The following is a 24,131-nucleotide window of genomic DNA, read 5'->3' on the forward strand; positions in this document are numbered from 1 at the left end:
CAGGACAGGATGGGTTTAACTTGTAGCGGCCTGATTTAGTGCAGCTGCTTCTGAGGAATAGTGATAATGTGTGTTGAATAGTCTTGATAGTTCTTATTTACTCAATTTACTGTGTCCTAAATAAAACACGGTTGAATATAGAGCGAGCATAAGGGGGTGTTTTCACTTGTTGACCTCTCTCTGATTTCATCTTTTTCATATTATCTGCCAGTGAGTACAACAGTTACCATTAAATCATATTTACTGCACAGCAACTAACCTCTGCTTTGCTTTTGAAGTTAATTGAATCGATTATGCGGAATTATAGCTGCTTTTGTCGCAGAAGCAGAGTGCCTGAGTCCCTGATCCTGCTGTTTCCACTCCTTTGCCCGGTGAGAGCAACTTCATAATGTTGGAATTTACCAGTAACAGGCAGTACCATGGGAAGACGAGGTGGGAGGGAGGTGAGGTACAGGTCTTTTATTCAGGCTAATGCTGAGTTCACTGGCTTGAAACTCTCTCATTCACTGCAACTTTGTGATACATTATACTGTAGTTTAGCTCATTCCCTGTAGTCTCTTTCCTTTCCCATCTTCTTTTCTTTCATAGTCAACTTTCTTTTCTTTTACTTCAACTTATTCTTAGGTTTTACCTTATTCTCCTGTCCTCTCCTCTCGTCTGTTCTCCTTTTATATGTTATTATCAACTCCTACATTTGAAATGAGTCTTTCTTCTCTCAAACTGGCATTTTTTTGTCCTTCTCTTTTCCTTTCTTCCTCCTGTAATTCCTTTACCCCTCATCTCTCTTTTTCCCCTCTGGTTTCCCTTTCTGCCCTGCTCTTCTTTCCAGCTTGTGTTTTTTTCACCCACTATAATCTCTCTTGGTTCTTTCCTTTCCTTTCTTTTATCATCTTCTTTGCTCCTTTCATCACATCAGTGCAGTGCTGTGCAGGAGGTACACTGCTGACTTCTGTACTGTTATTTAGTTGCTGTTTTGAGTTGTTTGAGTGTTTAGATCTACCCCTAAACAAGCAGTAAGAAGTCAGTTAGGCTGTTTTCAGTTATCTCACACCGATTTCCACACTGTGCAATAAGAGAAACATTCATCACTGTGAGTGAGTACTCTGTGTCTTCTCTTGTGATTACAAGTGATAATTTCAGAACAAAATGCACTCAGACACAAGTGTTCGTTTTTGGATAAACTGTGGCCTTGAAACAATTTAAAATACTGTTTGTCCTTCTTATCGAGAGAGAAGTTTGACTTGTCTGTGATATAACTCATAAACACATCTTGTTTTGAATTTATGTGTTCAGTATCCCAGGACAACATGTGTTTCTTGTGTCTAAACGATTTGTTCTGTGGTTAATGGAAGACAATAAACAACCATTCCACCCAAATAAATATGCAAAATAAGCTTTAAAATCCTTCTGTGATGCAACCTGTGAGAGAACAGAAAACACTCTTCTTCCTTGCTGTGCCGACATTGAAAACTCATCACAGTAATATGAAAGTCACCTATGCCTGACAGACAAAAAACCGTCTTTAACAGACAGATGAAGCCAGCATTAGATTGTATTTGGCGTCAGAAAAGGACATAGCTGCATTAACACTGCCTCTAAACCATGCAGGCAGAGCAGACAACACAGTTGTTGTTACTGAATTGTTTACACTGGAAACGGTGGCGATCATGTGGTGTGACTTTACTGTATAGGATTCTTTTTCTTTTGGTTACCTCATGAAAAGTTAACGCAACTCATGTCAAACGGTTTAAACCAGATGAGTCGATGTGTGTTGATCCGTTCACAGTAACAGTACACAAATGTTTATTGATTGCAGAGATTACAGCATGAAAGGGTACATACACTCACAGTTGTTGCAGGGTTCAGTGAATGTTGAATGTCTTTGTTTATTACAGTGGCGTGCAGGTAGTCCGCATAGACTGTATGGTGTGGCACCATCAAGTCTCCCATAGGTTTCTAGAAATTGCCCATGGCTCTGTACTCCAGAGCTTGCCCGCTCACCACCAGTTAACATGGTCTGTCATTAATCCAAAATGCAGGTGTTTCTCTTCAGGTCTGTTACTACACTTAAACCAGATAGCAAGCCATATTATTTGTCTGACAATAGCACTGGAAAGATTTTCAGTAGCCACCAAAAGCTCACTCAAAACTTAAGTCTTTAATATAATTTGAACAAGTTTGTTATGCGTAAAAGGTCCATCACCATCTTGCCTTGCTGCTTTGATGTAGAAGTGTACTTCAGGGTGTGTACACTGTGTACGTAGATACAAGTGCAAAAAAGTACTGTTGCTGGTTGTAGTGAGAGTGGAGTTATTCTTTAAGTTAACAAAATGTAAAGATCAGTATATAGCTGTTTCTTGATTATTTGGACGGTGAAGTTTTGAAAGCCAATCAGACAACATCACTTAAACTGAGGTGCATTTTGAGTTTTAGGTTGAGATATGTTGCTGCTGGACAGCTGCAAAAGAGAACTTCACTCAGAGGGAAGTTAATTTTGTTCTCAGAGCATGTCAGCCTGAAGTCTGCAGTTGCTGACGGTATTAGACTTGTAAATCTTCAATCCTTGAAAATCAATTACATGCCATTTACTGTATGTGTCAAATAGCGTTTTAGTGCCCACTGTTTGCTGTCGACACTGTAACTTGAACCGCAGCTGTTGGGCATTATTCTGTCTCTCAGTTTAAGTGGGAAGGCTTTATAGTGCTTGTGTGTATTGCCTCGTCAATAAGCTGTAGATTCACACCATGCTTGGCCATTCACACATTTTGGCCCAGACGCAGACATGTTACCAATCGCACATGCACTGAATTTATGCTCTTCAGAGAATAAGTGAATATAAATGCCCTCAAAGCTGACAGTCAGAACTTTAACCCCATTGTCACTGTGTCACGTAAAATTTTATGTGCAGCGGAGACAGGGAAAACATCTATGCACTATGGATTACACACTGAGGTTGTGATTCATGGTGGTTTAGAAAATGGCTTTAAGGTTTCAGGTTTCATCAGCGAACGTGTGTATAGGTTGTGTTTCCACACTATTATTATAGACTCAGGTGGACATTTACTGTAAGTGCTGCCAGACAGTTTAACTGCTGCTTTTATTACACCTTCTCTTACTCTGTCTGAGGTGACACATAAACCAGTGAGAAGTAACGGTGTAGTGTAATTGCTGACATATTTCTATGTGGCTGGCTGATATTTGACTGACAATGTGTCTCTGCCACCAGTATCCTTGATTTGTTTTTCTGTACCAGGTGAAGCCTAAAGGGTGAATTCACTGCGTGAGGTGTTTCAGTGCCTCTGTGCGGTGTCTAAGCTCAGAGAATAGCTGACATGCATGTGCACTTAAAAATGTATCTACAAGGGTTACATGGGTAATGCAAGAACCGTAATTGGTCTGCTTGGGAGGCTTTTGCAACAGGTTGAATAGAGGGCCAATATTCTCTTTTTCAGTTTGGTGACTACAGCGCTGACAGATCACATGACTGATGTATAAAAATATACTGGATCATTCTTTCCTGTTTAACTAGGTTGTTTTTTTTTTCAAGCAAACCTCTCATGCATGTATGTGAGGTGAGACTTACAGTGATAACCTGCATTATACGCTGCATTGCGACACCATTGGTTTGCATGCAGTTTTGCCTTCCATCATCAGGTAATGGTCTTGCTCTTTTTGTCATTTGAATGCTATTTTACATGTGAACATCTGACAAAAGGTATTCAGTTTTTTTTGCACGTTTTTCCTCCAGCTCCAGTGTAATGCATGACCACAGTCAATTTCCCATCACTTGACTCGCTTGAATTTGGTCCCAACTGTATAGTGCCACAGGGGTTGGAACAATTGTACAAAACACTGTTCCTCTGATAATGGGTAAACAGTAAAGAACTGTGAACAGTCATCAGTTTTTCATTCAAACATTATGCTCAGGGCTTTGAATTACAGTCATTTTTTTTAACTTGCCTTTTGAAGTTAAGGGCTTGCTGACATTTTCCTTTTAATTTATGTCTACTTCATTTGTTCTTTCTTTTGTCCAAAATTTCTGAAATCTTTACTTATGTATTAGAAGACAAACGTGGTAGACTGAAAAATTCAGCTTTTCAGTTAAATGTTTTCATGCACTACTCTGTAACTTAAGTGCACCTTGTTGTAATTGGATGATAAAATCACATATAAGTGTAGGCTGGGTGAAAGCTACTTAACACATCAATGTGACAACTGCATGATTTTTTTGCCAATTTCTTTATTTTATTTTAACATTATGATAGAAAAATTATTGCGGTGATTATGCATGGGGCATGATATGAAACTTTGGAGAACAGTGTGTACTTTCTGTCTGTGTCATGACTTGGAGGACACACTGGCACAGTAATATGTTATAATATTTATCTTTCTAAATGAATAAGACTGGGCTGTAACAATACGCTGCTTGAAGTTGCATTAGCATTGTATGCTATTTTATTGCAACAATGGAGGGAAAAGACTGAATTGTTTTTCATGAAGTATTTACTGGCAAAACACACACACACTCACTAGACTGACTTGTGTGCCCTGTGGATTGTACCTTAGGATTTGCAGCATTTTTTAATTTACAGTCTCATTCTGTAGGAAATAATGGGGCTGTCACATGGCTAGAGAGCATGAGGTAATGCCTAGTTTTCCACACAGGATTTATATAGTGTATTGATTGTTAATAGGTGTGGTTCTCACACAGAATTGGAAATTCAGTATTTGGTATTCAGGTTTGTTCAAGAAAGGAATATAATGAAACCTTTTTTTAATGAGAAATAATCCTAGAAGTTGGAAAGTGGTGGGATTTGAAGTCGACTTGCAATGAAATTTGGGTCATTCCTTGTTAAACTATGTGTGCTTCTTCTGAGAAGCAGTGAGGAGTTCACTCGCCCAGGTTCACTGCAGCAGAGTCAGGAATCCTTGTCTTTTAAGAGGAGAAAGAGTGAGAGGGGGGCAGAGAAAGACGAAAATGAGGGGGTTTTTTTGGTTGATTGATCACAGGCTCCCTCTGGGAGTAAATGTCTTTAGAAGATCAAAAGTAACCTGGTTCACTATCAGGGACTGAAGACCCATCATGGTAAATTTAGTACTGCAAAAGCGTTTTTGTTCATCACGAAAACTAAGTGGAACTAAATGGGTCTCCACATAACAGCACTTTAAACTATTCTCACACAAGCTAATCTTTCTTCTGTGGTTCTAAATGAACTGGAGAAGAATAAAACTGACAGCAGGAGGATTATCAGCTCCAAGAAAACTACTTTTAACTGTGTTATATCACGAAGCAAGTTTTTGCTGAGTGTCATTCCTGGAGTGCTCTCTTGAGCTGTATATCCTTTGATATACTTGAAATTCATTTAGTCTGCTTTGTGATGGTAAAATATCCAGTGCGGTTTATCTTGTTTAAGTCTTGAAACTTGTCAAAGAGCATATGTTGACTCTGTGTAACTTGATGAAATAAAATAAAAAGAGAGTAAGACTCAGAATAATCAACATGGTAATCCTGGTATCTTGATAGCCATACTATGGCTAGTATGGCTATCAAGTAGCCATACCGTATTGCTCTAGGATGGCAGTGTTGATCTCTTGGTTAATCAGTCACTTGGTTGGTCCACCACTTTAGTCTAGATTGAAATATCTGAACAACAACTGTTAGCTGAGTTGCCATGAAGGTTTGTCCAAGGTTTGTCCATGGACACCCATTATCTGCGGAAAATCAATCCCACTGACTGCAAACATGGAGGACAAAGATACTCACTAATGTTTTGCACCTCTCTGTCAGAACATCTGAGGTCTGATCACAGGTGTGAATGGGAATGAGAGGCAGTGAGAAGTAGCAAAAACTGCAGTCTATCCCTGAAATATTCAGGAATGTATCCTGCATGTGGTCCCATGTGAATGGGAGCAAATTAATATTCAAGACAATATGTACTGCCATTTTCCCACCTAAGAACCTGGTAACATTTTAGGGAAAATGCAAGTATGGCTGTGTGTGAATAAAAGCAGTAAAATGCTATGTTAAGGGTTATGTCCGCTGACGGAAGAAGCATTCACAATTCTGAATCAATTACAAGACTCCATTGAGGACATATCGGAATTCTTAGCCAGCCATTCGGTTATTTGTTGAAATACATTACAAGAATATATAAAGAACATTGGCACTGGACAAAAGCAACTCTTCACCTGCTATGTTCCTGACAATAGTAAAAGACATCTCGTCATGTCATGGAGACATTTGTCCAGCCTTACCCCATCTTCTTTTTCTGTTGCATTTGTGGCAGACGGCCTCCAGAAGTGCTGCATTAGTGCCATCTGTTGGAAACCCCCTTGCCCTATCTTTTCTGGCATTTCTGTGGCATGTGTGAAAAGCCACAAGACAGAAATGTTCCTGAAAATGGATGCATGTGTGCATAACGAAAATTACTAACTGTGCCTGAAACAGGAACTATGTGTGAAAGAGGTCTCTTTCTGGGGCTTATCACAGTTTAAAGACTGTGTTTCTTGAAATCCCAAAACCAGATTTGTCTAAACTGTTTATGCCCCCACAAAAGCTTGAACAATATTGACCTGGGAGGTAGGAGTTGAATTTGAGAGATGCCTACTAATCCTGTCATACGATACTAATCTGATCACAAACAGCTGGCCTCTTAAGTAGAGCTGTGACATTAGTGTACTGATCACTTGCAGGTTTTGCCACAACCCTTTCCCTTTGTGGATTTTACTGAGAAGACTTCTTTGCCATAGAGTTACAGTGTTGTCCAAAGTCCAACATGTTCTTTTATTACCATGAACATGGGCGCCAAGATTTATTTTGAGTCACTTTCACAGACTCTGTTCTGCTGTTTAGTGCACCAAATTTGTGTGTCTGAAAGTACTGAAATGGACTAACTCATAGTTGGTTTTGGTGTTTTAATCTAAAAAAAAAATAGGAAAACAACAGCCATTTAAGCTAGTTATTTCACTTCAAACTTCAAATCTACACAAATGTAATGTTTTCATTCTAAAAAAAATTATGCCTCTGAATGAATGGGCTCTTAATGTAGTTTACCCGGTATAATATGACTGATAGAGATCTTCAGTAGGCCTCATGTCTCCAGAAGGTTTTTATTAGTACGCAGTAACAAAGAACCTTTGGTGGACCTGCAGGGCAGCCCTGAATCAACAGTGCACACACACTCTCATAGACACCTAACTCAGGACAGATGATAAGACTGAAACAACATCTGCACAAGAACCAATGCACAACAAATGAAACTTCATATTCTTCTTTATTTATCATCATGTAGTTGTGTGCTTGCTTTTGTGGATGCTTCTACACGCATCAGCTGCCAGCCAGCTTTACATTTTTAGGATGTGCACATTATGCTGTTTCACTCTACATTAGCCTTTTCGCTGCGGGAGAAGCTGGGTTGAGTGAACCTTGTGATGCGCTCCAACCAAATGTGGGCCTGCATGTTCGCCTTTGTTTTCCATGTGCCTGCTCTTCCATGAGCGCACCTGAGCTTTGAAGCTGCCCGTTGCCTGAAAGAGCTGTGTGTCTGTGCTTTTGTGTGTGTGTGTGTGAGTGTGTGTTTTTGAGAGAGAGAGAGAGAGAGAGAGATGGGAGAAGGGATGCAAGCATAGAGGACAAAGATAGCTTTGATCACACTGGCGTGTCGCTAATGTCTTGCACCTCTCTGTCAGAACATCTGAGGTACCATCACAGGTGTGGATGGGAGTGAGACGCAAGCAGCAGAGGAAAAAGTTCTGTTTACTGTCAGTTTTAAAGGTGATTAGCAATATTTTCTAGCTGAAGTTTAGTTATTCTTCACAAATTTTTCGTTAGTTGACGCCTGAGCGATCATGTTAAACATCCTGCTGTCTGCACTGATCGATCCCGACAGGCGTTTGAGGAGCTTCAGAAGGAGTGAGCGACTTGCATCAATACTAGTATGTATTGGCATGGCATGTGTAACACTGTTCTGTCTGTTTTGTGTATGCATTTTTCATATTTTCAAAGGATTTTGGTGAACCCTTGTGGTGGAAACTGCATGTTCCAGTCGATGTCTTCTTCAGACACACTATAGAAATGAGTATTGGTTTTCCTTGGCTGAAGTGTGGCTGCAAGTCGTAGACTTGTTCATCTGTCTTGACCCTCTTCTCGGTGTGACCCAGCCTTTTTGGAGGTCATCCTCAGCTTGCAACCCTCAAGACATGTCTGGTCCTCCTGACTGGTGGTATTTTAGCCTTTTAGGATTATGTCTGGTGGGAATTAACTCCTTAGACCACCTACGTTGCCACCAAGCCCTGTTCCAAACACAGAGGAAGTTATCATGAGAGGAGGTATACTGGGAGAATCTGATTGCTCAGTTTGTTTGGAAAAGATATCTTTGTTTGTATATCTTTGTACTCATATGCTCATATGTACTCTAATAGTGAACAGTGAAAACTTTCATAATGTCATACTGCTTCATCACGTCTGTCCTGTGGCCCTCCTTAATGCTGCATATATTGTTTGCTGGAAACAGAGGTAAACTGCGAAACAATACATGCTGAGATTGTTGCATCCTGTGGGTGGGGTCTGGTTTAGGAAGTCACAGGAACTTCACTGAATGGCTTTTGTGGTTTCCTGTGAGGTGACTTATCAACCACAAACACTGGCAATTCCTCTGTGCTGACAAATGCTCCAAATAAGGACTATCTGTTTAGTTTACTGACCGATTTGTAATCTACAATATGGTATAAACCAAAACAGGCTACAAAATTCTCGAAAAGGAAATCATATCGGTCATTTCATACGCGACTAACTTTTTAAATATTCTGCCCACATATTCTGCTGTTGAAGGGGGCTTCGTGTAGCTTATTTTATCAGCAGAAATCAGGTTATGCCTTTCCTCCAAGATTTATGATTATAAGGGCTACTGTAGTCCTTGTGCAACATACTAACACAATATTCACCATCACCACATAGTGAAAGTGAGCGTTCAGCGTCAGGAGGGACAGCGGCGTCGCTTCTCCTTATTGTATCCTGGAACATTTATTCTACGGGATAACAGGGGTGGGAACTTTTAACTTCGATAAAAAAAAATAGATATAAAACGGGAATTAAACAAAATGAGAGACGACGCAATAATATCTACTCTCATGTAGTTCAACATAAAATCGTTTTAAAGGAGACCTTTCGGGGAAATTGCATACTGCCCCCGTTTTTCCAGAGCCTCCCCCCTCACCGTGCGTGAAATGGTCCACTCCGCACAGACTCGACACGGCCGTTGCTCACAGAGCCGAGAGCAGGGAGAGGTTTATTCAGCCTGCCATTGCAGTACCCGTCCGAGTGATGCCTACTCTTCCCAACTTTTCATCCAGAGGTTAGCCACGATACGTCAAAGCAAGGTGGTTTTATTTTGCTTATTTCAAGTCGAGTTTTTTCCATGACTCGATATCTACCCGGACTAACGTTAGTCTTTCAAGCATCGAAGATAAGATAATGAACTTTGGACTTTCTATACGGCTTTTCGTGACATGTTTCCCGTCGTCCTGGATAAAATAAAATAACAACGTAGCCCGGCGTGGCGGCAGCTGGGCGAAAATTCAACTGAAGGGAAAATACCGCACTCACTCAAGTGATTATCAAAATAAAGACACTTACAACTTTTAGCCTGACACATTTGAAACGGAATAGGAGTTTAAAATGTCCTCAAAAGCTTCAAACAAGGTGGGTACCTGGGCGCACAAAATTCAAGTCTAACTTTTAGTGTTTTGTTCAGCCATTATACCGCCGTCGTGTGTAAGTTAATGTGAATGATAAAGTGAAAAGCTAACATTGGCTAAAACAGGAAAAGTGGGTAATTGTGCTATGGTTATATATATTAATTTGTAGACTAATGCTACTAGTATAGTATATCTAAGGGTAGTGGTTTGTGTGTGTGTGTGAGAGAGAGTTTGTTTTGCTTAGGAGTTATTCAAAATCTACACTTCGTGACATAGCCTATAGCCAGCAGTGTTGTTTAAACACTGTTGTTTTTAAACTGTGCCGGGTTCAAAATAATCTGATAAGTTACTCAGCTGTGTGTTTATAGTCGGTTGCAGCTCACCTGTTGATATCTAGAATCCCTGTCTTGATAGTTAATTAAAACAGTGACAGAAAATGCTCATGGCTTTAAAAACAAACTGAGCCTCAGAAACAGAAGGATCCTCCTTTTTACTTGTTAAAGATACCAAAATATAGTAGACCACAAAGTACATTTGGTCAAATATGTTTTGAAAACTTTTTTGTTTTAGATTGTGTTTTGTTGTAGCTTGTGTTTTATGAAAAACTTGTGAGACTTCAGAGTTAAGGAACCCCTTTTTACCCAAAGTGCAATCTTATTGTAATTATTACTAAATTAAATGGACAGTCTTCACCATTTTTAACACCTCATCTCTCACTTGTCAAGTCCCAGTTCAGGTCCCTGAAGTCCATTTTGGAGAACTGCTAGCTGTGTGCAATTGCTGTTCATTCATCAGTACAAAACAGCTGAATGTTGAGGACTGACAGAATCTGTCAAGTCTTGCATGATTTTTAGTTTCAAACATTTCAGAATGAAACTTATCAATGAAGCATTCCCTAAGACTTTGTCAGATCAGGGTTAGGTGTTGAAGCAGAACAGATTCAAGCATACTCTGTACTGTAGACTGTTATCAGTAGGCGGTCTCTGCATTTCCACATGTGCACCATTGCAATGTCTATAAAAATACACAATTTAAGTCATGACAAAAGGTGTGTTTAATAGTCCTTTTCTTTTGTTGAATTAATTTATTTTTAACTTTGACAAGTGAAGAATGTGCTGTGTTTGTCTAATAGAGGTAGTGATATTCAGGTTTGGTCGGTTGTTCCAGTTAGACGAAACCAACTTCATCATGTCAGCTGGTGACGTTATGCAGGCCATAGTCACACCTTGACAGTAGACTTACTACTACTGTAGTGTGCTTGTAGTTGGTAGTGAGCCAAGTGTTTCATATGCTTATTAGTTTCCTCATCAATTTTGTATTCTTCTTCTTTTGTTATTGGAAACCTGTTAATGTTTTATTATAATAGGTAGGGCATTTGAACATTGTTGTTTGCTTTGAATTAAAAGTAAAACTAAGAACTGAATGAAAGTGTTGTGAGTGCATTTCCTGTCACAGTTTTCAGATATTAAGCTTGTTATAATATTGGTGTACACTATCTTTTGAAAACCAATAAGTTAGCATAGTCATGATCCTTAGTAATTGAGACTTTACTTCTTGTTATTACCTCGGAATAAAGGCTTTCCTCCTTCTGTATATGAAGTATTTTGACTCAGCAGCCTGAAGTGTTAGGTTTGCTAATTTGTTAATTAGTAGATTAACAGCAGCTCTGATAACACTGCAAATAAGAACAGATCGTTCTGCTGTTAGGTGGTTGAAATACAGGACAGTGGGAGTAGAAAAAGTTGCATTGTCTCATTGCTGAGGGGCAGTAGTGGTGGCTTGGTTGTGATGAATGGACTGCCTGCTTGCTGATTTTATGATCGGGGAAACAATAAGTTATGTTTTAGGCATATTGTGGAGTAATCTTTTGATATCTCTTTGATATAACTCACAGAAGTCCTGTCTTCTTTTAAAGCTAACCCTTTTAACCATTAGCCCATGTCAGCCTCCCACGGTGCTGGCTTTCTCTGCATTTCATCACCCAGTGCATTAATTCCTGCCTGATGAGTTATGATAAACTGCGATGACACCAGTATTTGTCACTTACCATATAAAATTACAGTTAATGATAAACTGTAATAAAATGTTGTTGCTGTTCTTCGGGAATAGAGTAACACCTGTGGGTGTGTTGATTTCACTCAAAGGTCAGTAGGGCTGTCATTGCACAAAACTGTTTAAGGGTGTTATTAGGTTAGCATGATATTTTAATAAATACTTAGCATTCATTCAACTGCCAGAACCTTTAACAAAAACAATGCACATAAACAGAAATAAAACACCTTCTATAATCTAAAATAAGTGAAACTGAAGCTGCCTTTCAGTTTGTCATGATAGATCTACACTACAAAATAACAGTTTATGTTAATTGCTGTTCAGTAGAGGATGTGTTTCTATTCAGATGGAAAAGGAAATATCTTTCTGTTTGTTCCCAAAGTTCCTGTTCTGGCAGAAAGGAGAGAGGAAAGGACAGTGTTTTCAAAGCCGAGTGTAAACTAGCCTGATTCCAGACCTTTGAATTGCAGCCAGTAGCTAAAATGTTTAAACAGTTGTATTTAAAATGTATTTGGGCATTATTCAAACACAAAATAGTAAAACGTAGCAATGCTAATCATTGTATAACATGTTTACCAAGCATTGATTGTGTCATTTTAAATATTAATTTGTTTAATCACCTTATATATTGTTTTTTTGCTCAATTAGTCATTCAAGTAATATCAGGCCAGAGGAAAACAGCATTAATTACCACAGGAAATGCTGGCCTCATTCTTGGTTTGGCCTTCAGCCAGTTCCGCTTACTTTTGTGAATGCAACACAAGAAGAAGAAACATAATTTAGACTTGTGTTTTGAGAAAACAGACTGAAATAAGTGGAAAATGCATTTGGATGGAGGAGGTTGTATTAATTAGAGATGCTCAGCAAGCCAAGAACAGCCTCTATTTTGCTTTGATGATTACACATCTCCATTTACATCAGTGAAGGAGGGAAATGTAATTAGAGGACCAAGTGCTAGTGAGAGGAAGAGAGTCCTGGTGGTGCTTTTGTTCTGTGTCCTACGCTCCCTGTCCGTTTGGGAGAATCAGGCCTGATGTGGCAAGTGATAAACAGAGAATGGAGCAGCTAATGTCTGGTGTCTATGAGTAGGAGGTACGCCATCAGTTTAAAAGCCTTCTTCTAGCTTTTTGCATTCCTACATTTTACATTTACATTTTAGCACATTAAATGTTACTTATAAATCAGTGTACCACCACTACCTCAAATTTGGTTGATCAACATGAAGGAATTACTCCTGAAAAATACTGTAAAATGGGCTGGATATAATCCAAAACAGATGCAGTCAGCTGACATGCAGGTGTTTCCTGGACACGTTCATACACTTGGGCTGCACATGGACCGTTATCACAGAACAGCATACACAACATACTGGCATGCAGATAGACACCGAGCAGCCGCAACATTAAAACCACCTGTTTGATATTTTGTAGGTTAGGTTAGGTGCTGCCAAAGCAGGTCTAACCTGTCAGGGAAAGGGACACAGGACCTCTGAGGGTATTTTGTGGCCACTGGTGTCGTAATATTGGATCCTTTGGGTCCCATGCTTTGAAGGTGGGGCCTCCAGGCCTGAAAAGTGGTGGGGTACATTGTCCAGCTGGTCTGCAGTGTTGTGTGGTGTGTGTCAAAGAACATTCACAGGATTGCCAGAACCCAGAAACACTCAAGGTTTCCCCGCAGAGCATTGCATTGTAAACATGTGATAAATGTTATTCACTTCACCTGTCAGTGGTATCAGTGTTGTGGCTGATTGTTTCAGCATCGACATCACAATGTCAAGTAATCAAAATTAAGCTACATCTTTTTTTGCTGCATGATACAAAAAGGAAAATTCTCACAGTTTTCACTAACATGACTAATCTACAAGAGAAGTCTGTCTGATATAACATAATTTGCTCATACGGAGCAACATGGTTTTTTGCTAGTGAGTGACCTGAAAGCTGTGTGTGTGTCTCAGAGTGGTCACCGGTGGTCATTGGAGGAGAGATGTGCCAGCTATCTGCTAACTGTAGCCAGCTCACATTAAAAGTTAAACCTTGTTTCTGGATTCTGAGACAGGTTGAGAAAAAAAAACGTGTACATTTCTGACTTGTGGCTTCTCCAGAGTTGCTGGTCTGGGTGGAGCTGACCAGAAATTTTGCAGAATCTTTACCAATTAGATTGAACTTGGCAAGACCTCCACACACACAAAAATAGAGATATTTGCATAATCTTGTGGAAATTCTTGTATGTCACAGAAAAAATATTACAATGTCAGTTTTCTGCAATATTGTGCACCCCTAAAGCACAACAGTATGACATACAACACACAAACTGTCACTTATTTCTGCTCACTCTAACAGGCTTGTCTTTGATTGTAGACCCTTGATTCAAAGTCCTCCAAGCCCTTAAGGAGAGCAGGTGTAGGCTGTCTCTGCGTATAAGATGAGAGGGCTGCCATTTGCCCATATTGAAGACAACAGCCGGAGGCCTGTTGGTTCAGCTGGGCTTCAGTTTTTGGCTAGTTTGTCCTCAACTGTGCCCTCTCTGGATCTGAGCACATATTAGGTTCATGTCATTTTTTTACTCAGAGACAAATGTTTAGGCGTACGTTTGTGGGACACTAGAGACAAACAGAGTAATATTAATTTAAGTATCATTATGTCTAGAAGAGAAGAGTCCATTTATTGTTGTCACCAGTGCTGAAAAGGAGAAGGCAATGGACTATGATAATCAAAATGTTGTTACTTAACTATCACCCGCTGTCAGAGTGTAGATAAAAACATTGAGAGAAAACAGCTGTTTGTGTTTTTCAATGCCAGAGGACTCTGGAGTGCGGCAGTTATCAAGGACATCTGACCTGCTTATCCGTTCATCCCTGGAGGGAAATCCAGGGTTGATACACACAGCGGGAGGCAGGTGGAAAGCAGAGAGAGAGAAAAAGAAGGAAAACAAACTGCCTTCTGAGGGTGGAGGTGATGTGAGGAGGGGTTATTGGATGGTTGAAATGGAGAGAGGAAGGCGTGGGAGGGAGAGATACAGTGGCTATAATCTGAGTCACACGCCAGATCTTAAAAGGACTGTCTCTCCTGTAATCATGGCATTATGGCTCCGGGGCTTTATCGTGTTATAAGGAATGTTTTAAAGCACATTAATATCTATTTTTTTTATTTAATTCAAATAGTAACAGCAAAATAGGGTGGAGTAAATTTGTGGACAACTCTAGCAGAGAGATTGCAAAACAATCTACAAGTTGTATTGTACTTATTGTTGTTTGGCAGTGACATGCAGAGTGACATTAATCAAAGTAGGTTAGTGTTTCCTCTATAGTCACACAGATCTGGCAGGCTGACGGGTATCCCCACTACGCACAGAAATCTCACACAAAATAAACACAAACACAAAATATGCATTCATTCCTTTATTTTCATATTTTATCTCTGAAATTGCTCCTTTGTTTCTGCTTTCTTCTCTTTCCGTGCATTCTTTTGTGCAGTGTATTTCTGCCATTAATAGTGATGTGGAAGTGACTGCTAAGGTCCATGCAACACAATAACTTGATTCTCTCTCTGTATTTCATGGACCAGAGTCTAGTTGATGTTACTTGTATTTATTATTGCCACTGTAGGTGGACAAACTTCAACCACCAAAACCGAGTACTGATATAAATATTTGACACAATTATGTAAAGGTTAAGTCCACTACTCAGTGATGAGATTGTAAAGGGGCCCAGATAGACCCAGATATTCCTAGAGCCCGCTGCTGTTGATGTATTATGTGCTGTCTGTGTGTCTTCCTGGAGTCTTGACAGTTAGGTACAGTTTGGTTTGCAGTCTGCTCTACTTTTGTCATCATCGAGTATCCTAAAATATCCCCAAACTACTGACATTGCTCCTCTTTAACATCATATTGTTATTGCCATAAACTGGTTGTCGTATCAGTGGAGTTAAATGATTGCGAATATGTGAGCACGCTATCCGACAATACATCATACTTCATCAGGACATCCCATAACTTAAGAAGCGGGCCATGTTAAATAATCATCATCAGTCGTAGCTAAGTTTAGATTTTCAGCAACTAATTCTAGTAGCTGTCTGCAAGCTTTGGAATTCATGCTTTCTTGTGTTTTTGCTGGTCACATTTGAATTTGACTGGGTTGAATCAGCTTTCATGTGGATGTTTGTAGACTTAAATCTATCAGTGAAAACTGAGCCTGCCAGATGTTGCATAGCAGCATGAGGCTACACCAGCAGGATGTTGTATCTGAGAAGGGACGGAGCATTAGTCCGTCCAGGGAATCCTAATACTTTTTTCTGTTGTATTATGACTGATCTCTGATATTGACCTGACAGAGTTTATATCATGTAGCTCCCTCTGGAAGACCACACTCTGATTCATTGTAGAAATCAAGTAGACTTTTCTTTGCCGAAACATGTGGACAGCTGGAATAAAATAATCCACCACCTTTCACTCGCTTGGTGAAATTCGTGATCAAGATGGATGGACGTCTTAGTTAGTCCCTTGTTCCTTGTCAAACAGCCACCCTAGAAAAGCTGGGACACTCCAAGCTGGCCCTGCATCCTTTGTATCGGGGCAGGTCTCTGCAGGGATTTATCATTCCCACTGCAAGCACAGGGAGTTTTACACAGGGTGTTTTGTGTGTGAGACATAAGGGAGAGAGCAAGAGTGAGATGGGAGAAGCAGGGGAGACAGAGACAGAGAGAGAGAGTGCATGTGGCAGCCGTGGCTCAGCTGGTTAGGGAAGAGAGAAAGAGGCTGGAACAGATTCATCCCAAGGCTTGTTGCCCTACATGCTTTTACACACACATACACACATAACTGTGTGTTCATTTGCTTATCTTTCACATTGTTGGGAGTATAGCACTGTCTTCTGTCTGGGAAACCGAGTCACCGGCCTGTGGGAGACACTGTCCGCTGCCTCACGTGATGGAAGGCGTAATCATCACTTGCAGCATATATGTGTCCATTTCCCAGATCTCAGACTCTTGACAAGGGAATTTACTTCCCTTAGCATCCTTGTTTGTGACTAAATCAGCCTTTAATTCATACATTATCGTCTTATTTATAATTGAAATGTTTTGCTTGCTAAATATAAATCAAGTCTGCATGCACATGCAGAAATATCCTTCCCTTTAATTGTGGTCATAGCCTCTAAATACCTTTCACTACAGTTTCACTACTTTTTCTCTTTTAGTGTACAGTAAATAGTATGAAGAAAGCAAGTCATTACATCAATCTGTGTAGGACAGGAACTGTTCTTTTACAGTGTACAAAGAACTGTCATCATCTCAACATATCTTCAACAGACTGTTTTGCTTTGCACGTTGTTTTGCCTAAGCTGGTAGATGTGAAACATTGCCTGCGGTCCCATAAAGTTTGAAAACTATAATCCAGTAAGCAGATACTCTGCTTTTTCTTTTTATAAATCTAGTGTGCTGCACCTTGCCTAAATATAGAATTGAATGTGCAGTCAAGTACACTTCTGAAACAGATTAACATAATCACCTGAGACACTACATAACAGACAGAACAGAAAAATATACACAGTGGTTAGATTATTTTTTAGTATTTTAGGATAATAGTCTTCAGTAATGGAAAAGGTCTTTTTACACAGCCTTAAATTCTGTCAGTAGTGATTCAGTAACGGCATATTTCCACTGTATGGTAAGGCTTAACTCTACTGTATATTGCTCACTTTTGGTGCCAGGTACTTTTATCACTTTCGTTTTCCACTGCAGGTAGTACCATCTAAGTGAAGGCAGGATTCTTAACCAATCATGAAAGTGTTTCCATCTGAAGCTGCTGTGACATCATCATTAATGCAAGCGCAAACACCCAAGAGCAGAGCAAGGAGTCAATGCTTTTCACTGAATAAATCTGAATGCAGCAGAACAAAAGACTGCTGATAAAACCCAAGAACTTGGGAAGTCTGACATTGGAACACAAGATGACAAGACTACTCTGGTTGCAATTTTAGTCAGAATTCCCTCCGACCTGTCTGTCTGTGTGATCTGCAGTACCCGGTACTGTACTTTTGACAACAAAAAATACTAATACATCTGGGCAAATGGCTAAACAAACAAACTGCTTGTCAGCACTCTGTCAGCATTCACTGTGGTATAACACTTTCCTAACAGCATGCATGTGCGATCTAACGCTCTCTTATTTCTGTTCTACACAAAAGCGAGGCAAGAAATGGTCACTGAAGTCAGACCTGCAGGTTGCGCTCTCTCTTTTCATCAGTATCAGGCTCATATTTCACATTAAAAAGCTTGCAACCTTTTTTTGTGTTTATTTGTCCTTATACCTTGTAAATAGCTAATTTTAATTTCAAAGTAAAGGAAAGAAATGCATTTAACACATTAGTGCATAATTTATATTAAGTAAAAATACAAAATAAACAAACAGCACTAGTTCACTATACATGAAGCTGTAAAGGAAAAAACTTGGTAGCCGTACATGCTCAAAAATAAAGGACTTGGATTAGGACAGTATGAATATGTTTCAATCCTCAGCCAGCTCTCCAGAAACAGCATTGATGTTCACTTGCTTACTGTATGCACACTACAGATTTGAGATGATACGGCTTCATTACAGATTTGCAACATTTGTTCTTTACACATTGTAATTACTTCATTAGGTTCATCAGAGGGTGTGCTTCCTCTCTTGTAAGGGTGCTAAGCAGCTCTTTTTTTAGAAGTCATTTACGTGTTATCTCTCTGTGCTTGTGCATCTCTTTAAAGAATGCATGCACCTCCTCCCTATCTCTCATCTCTTGGGAGAAAGTAATTATGTTGCCAGTTAAGTGCTGGGAAAATGGCTGCTCCAACAGTAACTCATTAATTCACTATAGATTCTGTCCCACAACATGCCTATTGTAGCCAAGTCCTCAGAAGGCTTGGGAATGCCGTTGAGTGGGCTTGGCCTCTTGTTTTATAGCACCATGTGACTCTGCAGACTATGAGTTGTGGTTCAGAGTTGCGTAGTCTGAAAGATGTTTTGCAAGTTGAATGTGAAAGGCGGCGTGTTTTTCTTTTGCTTACTCAAATGTCCCAACTGCCTGCTCCAAGTTTTCTGTTTGAAAATTCAAATGCCGCTGCTCTTATGACCGTAATCAGAGTAGTATTTTCTGTTGCATTGTGCAAACAAGACTCTCAACATTTGTCCTTGCTGGTAGTAGCTAATTTTAGTCATCCTGTGTGTACTGGGGAGGCAGGCAAACATATGCAGACTGAAAGACCCCTTGCTGAATCACCTCTTTGTTTAGTGTGTGTGTGTGTGTGTGTGGGTACACATGTATGTGTATGTGTAAGTCCCTGATGGCCCATGAGATACAGTGAGTCTCAGCACTGTCAGACCCAGCCTTTGTGGAAAACATCACAAATTTACAAAGAATTTCAGTATGTTGGTTTCTTCCACAGTATAGACACTCCTGTGACCTTTGAGCCTTGTAGTGTTTTTTGTTTGTCCTTCAACAACCTGTTGTGCTCATTTAATATATCTCAATGAAAACTGATTTTCTTTGGCTGTTCCATGCTACTATTTGTAACTGGGATTTCATTGTTAATTAAATGCAGAGAAAGGACACACATGAAGGATTAAGCTTCAAGATTTTCTTTTTCTTGTTGTCTCACTTCTGATATAGATTCTGGACTATTGTGTAAGATTTAGGGTTAATTGTTTGGTTAAACTTCTGCTCAGATCTCAAGGGTTGTTGCAGTTAATCAGTGGAATTATACAGGATTTGATTTCAGGCAAATACAGGTTAGCAAGAGATTAATTGTGTTGGTATTTCGACACATTTTGTTTGTTGTCCAGCTTGCACTACAACCTCTGACATACTTGATAAAATTAATCTCTTTTAACAAAATGTCTCACAACATATGGCAACTCATGGCTTCTGTTTATTGTAGGCAGTCAGTTACATTGCAGTAACTTTTTTAAAACTTTCTAAACCACATGACAACGATGGCTATAGTTATCATTGCCAGACCACTGATCTTTTTATTTCGCCTTCACAGTCATTGATACCTGTCTCTGATACAGTCACTGATACTTGTCTATTTCGGCTCTCTGGTAATTCATTCGCCCAGTTTCAGTCACTAAACATTAACATGTTATTGTTGTTGTGTTCTTGTGTGGCCTTGCTCTTATTTGTGTTCTCTCAGAGAAGGAGATTGACTCAGGAACATCCAGAGGGTGAGGCAAGGAAAAGGTGAGGGAAACCGTTTGGAATGAGAAACAGGCAGAGTGAAAGAGTTGGGCCTTGTCTCTGTTTCTGCACATTCTTGTAAAGTATGTGTGTGTGTGTGTGTGTGTGTGTGATGGGAGTGGTACGGTGGGAATACTGATAGCTGTGTGTGCTGTGATTGGCTCAGTCAAAACGTTCCAGTGCTGGATCTGGTTATCATTCTCAATGCCTTGGCAGTTTGTCTTCTCAGACACAAAAACAAAGCGAGTGTACAGCATCTTATGTTTTTCATACATGTGCCTGTGTATGTTTTGTATGTCTAGATACAGATTAATCACCAATAACAACAATGAAAAACTGTCAGCTGTGTGTCCTTAGAGCTTTCAGTACCACTTCCCCCAATGCATTCCATCATATCAACTCAGATATGTACTGATACCAGTAGATAAGTTAAGTGTAATATGCCAGTACATGCTGATAACTGTGACTGGATATATCAGTCAGGCTCTACTCTTGAAGCAAGTTCCTCCCACGGCTCTCTTGTCAACGAGGCATCAACCAAAGTGACACATTTTGAATTTTATTTAATTAATATTAAGTAGAAAAATTTTTAAAAAGAAAAAAATATTTTTGAATTTAAAGAAAATTAAAAAGAAATAAATAATAGAAAGAAAATAATCATTGTTTCACAAGATGAGAGATTACAAAGATCACAAAGTACAGATATTTATGCGTTTGATATATTATCTGCAGCCTTGGACATTTTCCAACCTTGCCTCCACCTGCTTACTCCAAAGGAAAAAAAGAAAGTTGGTCCTTTGGAAAAAAAACATTTTCTTGCCCAAAAATACATATCATTCTTGTGAAAGGGGGCCCTCCAATCTCCAGAGTGAGAATCACTTTCTGAGAAGCTATTTGAAACTTTGAGGTTTGTGAGAAACCCAAAGCTTTAACCGAACCAACAGGAAGGATTGTGGGAAAGTGGACAGACAGAATCCCACCAGAAGTTACTGCACTCTTCTGTGACCTCAACACTGCCTGTCCCTCTAGGCAGAGACAAGTTTGTGTGGTTGAGCTCAGATGACTTTGCTGCTGGATAAGCTGTACATGAGATGCTAGCCTAGCCTAGCTTTGTGTCTGGGTCAGTGGATAACAGTGAACAGCCCGCTGGACATCAGCTCTGTGGAGCTGCACTGCGTTTAGTGAGAATATTCCCCATTATGTGCTGAAGAAAGTGACTTGTCATTTTTATGAAGTTTTATGAATAATGAGCATAAAATTCAAGTATTTTAAGCAAGTGAATCTCCTGATGAACACTAATTTTAAAACAGGGAAGGACTGATCCTCTTTAATTCCCAATTTTGATTCTAATACCTAAACTTGGAGGGCTGAGTGAGCAAGTACCAATCATAGTAGTCTTCTTTTTGTCATTTAATAATCTCTCTCTATATATATATCTATGAATCTGTGCTGGTTTGGATTAGTAATTCATCAAAGGAGGCTCTATTTGGATTAACTGATTGATTGAGTCAGTTTATGTGTAGCCGTTAACATCCTTGTAACTTGTTTATTGTAACTGCAAAGAGTCTTGATGCATGCCCCAGAGACAGGTGCTGCGTATTGACTGGATTTGGAATTTTTATACCAATTTAACACCACACAAAGATGATGGAGACCATTGCAGTAAGAATCATGCTTGCTGACATGACAGCATTCTCAGTTCTCGTTCTTACCCATCCATCCATCCATCCATCCATACACCCATCCATTTCACTATCTGCTTTCACGAGACAGCAACAGTAGACTTCAGTGGGAAGCATGGCTCAGATTAACATTTTAATCCAAAAGCCTGGATTATAGGTTTTGTATTTTATTCCTACCCTCACCATTCTGCCAGTGACTCTGTGTCAGATAGTTTTCAGTCAGAGGTATATGTATGTGTGTCTGTCCTGATGGAGGGGTTTTCATAGAGCCGTACAAGAGAGTAGAACTGCTGTTTGAGACTAATTAAATCAAGCATATTTGAACATCTCAGCACTACAGCACATCATTGCTGACTGAGGCTCTCCATCACCATCATCATCATCATTGTCATCTGCCTATTGGCTGCTTGCCCTCAACTGCACACACATGTGTGTGCACACACTTGCAGCCCTCTCTTCTCCCATCGCAGTCACAACCTGCCCTAAAAATGGATACTGCTGAGTGACTCTGTTTACTGAAGGTGACAGCAGATATTTTTTTGGGTTTGTTATTTAATGGTCACTTCATAAGATAGCACAGAATGAAAGGCTTACATTAGTGGCTTTGCATGTGTTTGCTGTTGAGTGATTGCCCTCCAGAAACAGCATGTGCTTCTGTCTCTAATTATATGTTGTTTGAATGTACTGCTACCCCACTCTTTCCTTTGGGTCAAAGAAAGGAGATGCAGTTACCATGGATACAATTGCCCCAGTGAGTGGGAGAGCTGTTATTAGGTAGGTGGTTTTATCAGAGGTACCAGTCCAAATATTGAGCCTAACTGGTAGTGTCAACTTTCTCACCTCTACTGCATGCTTCTACCAAGTTCCTACCATACTTGAGTTCTCTGCAGCACACACTACTTTACAGTAGTGCCATGATGGAAAACAACAAGAAACAATGTGTCCTTAGTGTATTTAAATTAACACACAATGAGATGAATCAACCCCTTGCCCTCTGGAGTAAGACGTTCTTTAGGTTGCAGGTCATAAGATGAGGTGAGCTGTACCAGGAGAAATTTTCAATAGTGTGCACAGGGATTTTTCTGGAAGCCGAAGCTATTTCCTGCAAACAGGAAGTGGAGTGTTTTCCTGTGGGTGCTGTGGTTTCTCTTGCCTACATCCTGCCTCAGGCTATCAGAGAAGAGCAGACACACTGACCTAAAGCTTTGTCAGGATTTTACCTCACACTAGTCGTATGCTGCTGGCCTCATTGCTCAGTAACTCCCTCCCTGCTTCAGAATATTCTGAAGTGAATAGTGAACTTTTCTTTCTAAATGGCAGAATTGTCAGCCCTCACCTTTTCTTTGAACTTTTGATCTTCTTTTCCTACATTTTCATCGTGTGTGTTTTTGCCAAAAACCACCTCTTTGACTTTAGTGTTTTTGATACACCCACCGTATGAAGTATTCCTGGGATTCAGATAAAGAGAGGTGATGAGTAGTGGACTTCTGAACAACAGTTTTATTGATGAAGCACTGATAAAGAGCTCTTATTGTGCTTCTTCTAAACCTCCTCTCTGCTTGTAACATCCCATGTCACCTGTTGCATTGTCGATTTTGAGTTGATTAAGTTAATTTCATTGGATGAGGCAAAAAGCAGATGTAGCTAAGAGTGTGATTGTCTGCACTTGTCTCCGTTTAATTATTATTCTGCTCTCAAAAATCCCAAACTGCGTATGTGAGCCATGTCGACTTGTTTGTGGCTATTTCTGGCTGAATGCATCTTTTCCCCAAAAGTTCAGTAATGCCCATCAGCTGACTTTGTGTTTGGTTGCGAGTGCACAGACTGTTGCGATGTTTGCAGTGTGTACTCAGTTTGTGCAGATCCTGTGATTTGATGTGAACAGGTTTGATGAATATGAAGACTGAGGGGTATGTGTTGAAGACTTGCATGGTTGACCCTGACCCTATTTATCATAGCTTTCTGCAGCAGGTTATTATTGTCCATTTCATCACTCATTTTTCCAGTCTGTTCATCAGTATGCCCTGAAGAACTGGATTAGTCTCTGCCTTTGAAGAGTCTGGCCTGAGTGAGCTGTTATCATCTGTACTGGACTGTGTGTTATGGTGGGCCAGGCAGGGCCAAGCCAAGCCGTAGCTTGAACAAAGAGACCCTGTAGTGTTAGATCATGGTGCGTGTGTGTGTGTGCATGTGTGTGCGCACACTCAAACAAATACACATGTGTGAGTGGTAGCTGCTCTTTGTTTCCCAGCCCTGGGCCTTGCTGGCCAGAGCTCAAGCCTGACTAATATGGATGTATAAATACACTAGGCTGCCATCAGTTTGTGCAACATCAAGCACACCATTGTTTCACACAACTCTGTGACTTCAGAGATAAACCTCATCCTTTGTTCCCTGCAGTATTTTTCTAATTTTTTTTTTACACCTGAGAAAATGAGACACACTTGCATACATGTTTGTTTTGGCCCCACGTGTTCTGCGATCTTTTGCTT

At 39.9% G+C, this 24,131-nt stretch overlaps 1 protein-coding gene across 14 annotated transcripts in view; it reads left to right on the forward strand.

Moving 5' to 3' along the window:
* tjp1a (tight junction protein 1a) overlaps positions 1-24,131 on the forward strand; it is a 111,377-nt gene that overhangs the window by 51,834 nt on the left and 35,412 nt on the right. The window contains exon 1 of one of the 14 annotated variants that reach the window (XM_046388727.1): positions 9,211-9,378. The exons of 12 other annotated variants lie outside the window; for them this stretch is intronic. In XM_046388727.1, the coding sequence (XP_046244683.1) occupies positions 9,226-9,378 (153 nt within the window). In that variant the 5' untranslated portion in view covers positions 9,211-9,225. Of the gene's footprint in view, positions 1-9,210; positions 9,701-24,131 lie in introns of those variants that run through there. One more of the 14 variants, XM_046388771.1, reaches the window with a different exon arrangement.

Source organism: Scatophagus argus, chromosome 1 (assembly GCF_020382885.2).
Source record: "Scatophagus argus isolate fScaArg1 chromosome 1, fScaArg1.pri, whole genome shotgun sequence".
In the NCBI taxonomy this organism is placed as follows: domain Eukaryota; kingdom Metazoa; phylum Chordata; class Actinopteri; family Scatophagidae; genus Scatophagus; species Scatophagus argus.